This window comes from Athene cunicularia, unplaced genomic scaffold (genome assembly GCF_003259725.1).
Source record: "Athene cunicularia isolate RWA unplaced genomic scaffold, athCun1 SCF_203, whole genome shotgun sequence".
Classification (NCBI taxonomy): domain Eukaryota; kingdom Metazoa; phylum Chordata; class Aves; order Strigiformes; family Strigidae; genus Athene; species Athene cunicularia.
In genome coordinates this window covers 1-5,337 of record NW_020799271.1, presented here as the reverse complement: position 1 = coordinate 5,337, position 5,337 = coordinate 1, and the positions used below count along the sequence as shown (strand labels likewise).

Here is a 5,337-nt window from a genome sequence, read left to right as displayed (position 1 = left end):
CTCAGCGCTGGCTCAGCCCGACTCTTCAACCCCTCCAGGGATCCCGGGGACTCCCCCCTGCCCTGGGCAGCCCATTCCAACGCCCAACAGCCCCTTCTGCACAGAAATCCTTCCTCAGAGCCAGCCTGACCCTGCCCTGGGCAGCTTGAGGCCATTCCCTCGGGGCCTGGCGCTGGGGCCTTGGCTCCAGAGACTCATCCCCCCTCTCTGCCCCCTCCTGGCAGGGAGTTGCCGAGGGCCAGGAGGTCTCCCCTCAGCCTCCTCTTCTCCAGACTGAACCCCCCCAGTTCCCCCAGCCGCTCCCCAGCAGACCTGTGCTCCAGACCCTGCCCCAGCTCCGTTGCCCTTCTCTGGCCACGCTCGAGTCATTCAATGGCCTTTTTGGGGTGAGGGGCCCAGAACTGAACCCCCTCAGCGAGGGGCGGCCTCCCCAGTGCCGAGCCCAGGGCTCAGATCCCTTCCCTGTCCCTGCTGGCCACGCCAGGGCTGGCACAAGCCAGGATGCCGTTGCCCTCCTTGGCCCCCTGGGCACACTCTGGCTCATTCTCACCCCCCCAGTCCCTCTCTGACTGGCAGGTTACTCCAAGGCTCCTCCAAGTGCAGGGAGAGATTTCAGGTCCATATGGATGATCTGCACACCCTGTTCTCTGTGTTGGTCCCCAAACCCTCAGGCGGGGGAGGTTCAGGGTTCCCCACTTCCCCTAGCAGAGGAGTTTCCTCGCCACTGACTCCGGGGAGCACTAAGAGCCCCGACAACGCTGCCAGAACCAGGGACCACACTCACAGAATCCCAGAACCATCTGGGCTGGAAAAAACCTCAAAGAGCATCGAGTCCAACCAACTCACCACGGTCAGGAGGGCGCCTTTCTTGAAGCTGGGGTGGAAGGCGATGAGCTGGGGCTGTGCACCGCACTCACCCCGCAGGAAACCACTGGAGGAAAAAAGGAAAAAGCTGCAGTTACAGCACAGCCACGGGGCAACGCTGGCAAAACACAGGGTTTTCAGGGCGGCTCGTGGTTACAGGGAGATGTCTGGGCCCTGACTGGATGCACCAGGCAAAGCAAAAAAGATTTTTTTGAGGTGGATAATGGACAATATGGCCAAAACGCAACTGATTCTGGCAGAAAGCGGTGATAGAGCCTGAAGCAGGAGCTCAGGACAGCAGCGTCTCTTCCCCACACGCCCCGGGGGATTGGTGGTACCCAATGAACCCCAAACCAACCCCGACCCCAGCGCTACCCACCACGGCAGGAGCTCAAACACGGGGCTGTTGCGGGTGCGAAACACAGCGATGACCGTCTGGCTCCCGGGAGCGTCAGCGTGCCCTGCAGGAGGGAGAGGAGGAGGAGGAAGGCTTCCCCGTGCCCCAGGGACGGCGCAGACGGGCCCCTTGACGCCGCACAAGGGACACAGAGGTCAGATTTTTGTGGGTGCTGCAGAGCCCAGGACAAGCAGCCTCTGAGGTGGGGGGAAGCTCCATGGGGACCGTGTTTTCCTCGCACTGAGGCGAGTAGGATCCCAGGATGGGGCTTTCAAAGATCCTTCAATGATTTAAAAGCTGGCTCCGAGGTCTTGGGCAGCCAGTTTGGCTGAGAAGGGTTTGGGCAAGAGGTGAAGCAGCTCCTTTGGAACCAGCCCAGCCTGTAAGGTGTGATGGGGGCAGGGGGCTGTCTCTCCAGCATGAAGGTTATTTTCCATCCCCCTCACAGTTTCTGCACCAAGATCCTCACTGGCTGTGGGGAGGGCAGGGGGGTACCAGCTATGGGAGTCCTGGTACCCTCAGGGTTTCCCCCCCAGCTTTATGCACGGGAAAAAAAAAAAAACAAAAAAAACCCGCATGCTCCTGAGTGGGCTCAGCAGTTTCGGCCGGTGGCGCACAGGGAGGGAGCTCGAGGCAGCAGCAGCCCCAGCACCGTGTTTCGGTGCTTCCTCAAAGCTACGCTTTGTCTGGGAGCAGGGCCCAGCCAGGACAGCCTGAAAGGCTCGATTATCCCAGGGGCTGCTCCTAAAAAAACGGAGCCAAGAGGCCCAGTCGGGCTCCGGGTGCGATGTGGGAACACGGAGACCCGGCGGGGGGGGTTGGGAGGGGTGATTCACCCGACTGGAAGTGGGGAGGGAATGCGGCTGCATCCCTCTGCGGAGGATACGGAGCGCTGCTGCCTTCCCGACCCACCGCCTCACCCCGGCGGGGTTTGTGCCCCTTTTGCCTGCTAGAAGGGGGATTTTGGGGCAAATCCCGGCGCTGGGGTGGGCAGGTGGAGGCAGCACTTACCTCTGATGATCACAGCGAGTCTCTCGCCGGTGGGGTCCCACACCATGGAGTGGGCTTCTCCTCCAACCCTGAAACCAGCATGAGCAGCAGTGAAATACCGCCCCTCCAGTGCTGGGGCTGGGGGCACAGACACCCCCCCCCAGCCTCCCAGGTGTGGTGTTCGGGCACCGGGCACAGCCAGACCCACCTCTCCTCCCCGTAGAGCGTCTCAAAGGTGGTCTCGGACAGATCTGCCACGATAGAAGCTGTTTTCGAGCCTCCCACTTGCCCTTGCATCTCCCCTGAAACAAAGAGCCTGGTCACTTCTCGGTGTCTCCTCTTTACTGCACGGGTCATCTCGCTCCCTAAATCACACTTTTTACTTCCAAAACGATACATAACTTAAGGTCTGTTTTTTAAAGTGGCTGTGGAGCAACACGCTGCTGTCCCAGCAGCATCTGCCAGGTCTGGGATGGAGGACAGGGGAGGTTTCCCCTCAACAAACATCAGGACCAGCCCCCTCTGTGGAAAAAAGTCACGAGTTGGGCATTAACTCACTGTAAAAGTCTCCCTGCAAACCATTTTCCACCGTAACTGGGAGCAAGAAGCAACATGAAGGGAGGAAAAAACTCAACACCATGGAGATTCTGTGCTTTGAGAGACCCCCGAGACCCCCCTTCCCCACTGCGTGTTTCCTCCACCCTTTCAGGCTGGGAAATGCAGCTGATAAACAAAAAACCATCACAGCCAGAAGCAAGAGAATCGCTTGGGGACGGGCTCTTGGAAAGCTTCGCCCCGGGGAGACTCACCCCGGTACTCTGAGAAGGACAAGGAGTAGATGACGGACTCGCCCAGCACCGTGAAGAGCAGTCGGCTGCCGTCAGGGCTCCAGCACCCCGTCTGTGGGACACAGCACGTTAATCCCCGCGGCCCAGCTTCCAGGGGGATTTTTGGGAGCCAGCTAGAAACGGGGGAGTTTTAGTAAAACATCGTATACACGGCTGGGGGAACTGGGGGGGTTCAGTCTGGAGAAGAGGAGGCTGAGGGGAGACCTCCTGGCCCTCGGCAACTCCCTGCCAGGAGGGGGCAGAGAGGGGGGATGAGTCTCTGGAGCCAAGGAGCCAGCGCCAGGCCCCGAGGGAATGGCCTCAAGCTGCCCAGGGCAGGGTCAGGCTGGCTCTGAGGAAGGATTTCTGTGCAGAAGGGGCTGTTGGGCGTTGGAATGGGCTGCCCAGGGCAGGGGGGAGTCCCCGGGATCCCTGGGGGGGTTGAAGAGTCGGGCTGAGCCAGCGCTGAGGGATCTGGGGGAGTTGGGAAGGGTCAGGGGGAGGCCCATGGTCAGGCTGGAGGAGCTTCAGGGGCTTTTCCATCCCGGATGATTCTGGGATTTTGTGATACACCCCTTGGAGGCAACATCTGGGGTGGGAAATGGCCCCGTCCTACCTGGCAGCGCCCCTTCATCGTGGGCCACCACTCACACGTCCACATCTGAGCCTCCCACACTCTGAAAGACAAACAGAAGTGAGGGGTCAAACACCCAAAATCTGCCCCAATTCTGCTGCTCCAAGAGGAGCCCAAGTCATCAGACCCCATTATCCACCTTCCCCCCCACACCCCCCCGCATTAAACACAGTAGGATTTGGAGAGTGAGGAAGAACCCAGAGCTTTGGAGCAAAGAATCCAGATCTGCTTGGTTTTGGAGCAAACCAAAATGATAATAAGGGCTGAGATAAACCATCTCGCAGGCCGGGAGCTCACCTGAACACGGCAGAGGGGGTGGCTGCCAGGACCTTGCTGCCATCGGGTGACCAAGCCAAGTAAGTGACGCCGCCACCCCCAAACCACTGCAGCTGGACGCAGTTTTCGGTGGACACATCCCATACCTGGAGGGGACAAACAAGGAGGAGAAGGACAGTGGGATCTGAAGGCTGCCTGGGTAGTTAGCGCAGCTTTGGGGGAGTTTTAGCGTGGATTGGGGAACGCGGATTGATGTTCTCAGATCTAGTTCAGACTGAGGAAACGCCGCCTGTTCCCGGCAGTCCCGCAGCCCAACGGTCCCTCGGTGACCCCCGGGGTGTGTTCACAGCCCCAGGATCCCCGAGGCAGCACCCGGGGAAGGTCCAAGCCTCTGACTCACCAGCATGGTCGTGTCAACCGGGGACGCCGAGAGCAGCAGCTCCCCGCTGGGAGCCCAGGCCAGGCTGGTGACGGGGCTGTGCCCGGGGTAGGACAACACCTGGGCGCAGCCAGACGACGGTCTGCAGGGAAGGAGAGAGAAAAAAGGGCTGGTCCACATGCTGCTGAAAGCCAGCGCCGTGTCCGGGCTGAGCACCTGCCCGGTGTTACCCCAAACAAGTTCACAAGGACCCCTGGGGAGAAGCTGTCACCTCGTGGAGAGGGAGGTGGGATCCAGGTGCCACACCAGGACGCAGCTCTGGCAGGCGACGGCGAGGATGGAGGCACAGAGCGGCTTCCAGGCCATGGCAGCCACGTTCCTCTGCAGACGATGCTTCAGCGAGGGGATGGTGGCGCTGCCGGGGAGGAGGGACAAGTGACACGAGGGAAAACGGGGCCTTGAGAGTCCTCACGCAGCCCGAGGAGGCCCGCGGGCCGTCTCCCAGTGTCCTCTCCCCAGCTCCGACCGTGGTGAGGGGCTAAAAGCAGAGTGGGAAAGGGCGGGGGGATGTGCCCCAGCGTGACCTGCTTCCATTTGGGGTGTGGAGGGGGACAGGAACAGAGCTCCCAGCCAGTGACACAGCGACCCAGAGCACACCTCGTGCGATTAAGCGCCCAGGGGCGGGAGATGGCACTTGCTGGCTTGAAATCCCAGCTGGGGGAGAACGCCTCGGGGGGGAGGCGCGGGGAGGGCTGCAGGACCAGCCGGCAGAGTCGTTTCCTCAGGAGGGTTTTACACAACCCGGGGGAGCAGGGAGACCTGGAGGAGAAAGGAGACTTAGGGACAGCCAGGCTGGGTGGCCCCGGGGCTGCCGCAGCAGCTACAGAGCAGAGAGGGGAAAAAAAAAAAAACAACAAAGTTTTAAGTCAGGCCGGAGATTTTTAAAAGATTTTTCTTTTTGCTCCTTGCA

At 60.6% G+C, this 5,337-nt stretch overlaps 1 protein-coding gene across 8 annotated transcripts; it reads right to left on the bottom strand.

Annotated features, from left to right (window-relative positions):
- Positions 1 to 478: 478 nt before the first annotated feature.
- AAAS (aladin WD repeat nucleoporin) lies at positions 479 to 5,293 on the bottom strand. 8 transcript variants are annotated; one of them, XM_026867257.1, is made up of 9 exons: positions 4,639 to 5,015; positions 4,389 to 4,509; positions 4,010 to 4,134; positions 3,695 to 3,755; positions 3,061 to 3,151; positions 2,460 to 2,553; positions 2,273 to 2,340; positions 1,244 to 1,325; positions 479 to 931 (listed from the first exon to the last, which is right to left on the bottom strand). In XM_026867257.1, exons 1-9 carry the CDS (start codon positions 4,731 to 4,733, stop codon positions 781 to 783), a joined length of 888 nt encoding a protein of 295 aa, XP_026723058.1. In that variant the 5' UTR covers positions 4,734 to 5,015; the 3' UTR covers positions 479 to 780. The 8 variants fall into 8 exon arrangements, 7 of the variants coding, with proteins under 7 accessions (XP_026723058.1, XP_026723060.1, XP_026723055.1 ...); XM_026867259.1 differs by adding an exon at positions 5,025 to 5,293 and having other exon boundaries at positions 814 to 1,325; positions 4,639 to 4,782; XM_026867254.1 differs by adding an exon at positions 5,025 to 5,115 and having other exon boundaries at positions 814 to 1,325; positions 4,639 to 4,905.
- Between the last annotated feature and the right edge of the window lie 44 nt (positions 5,294 to 5,337).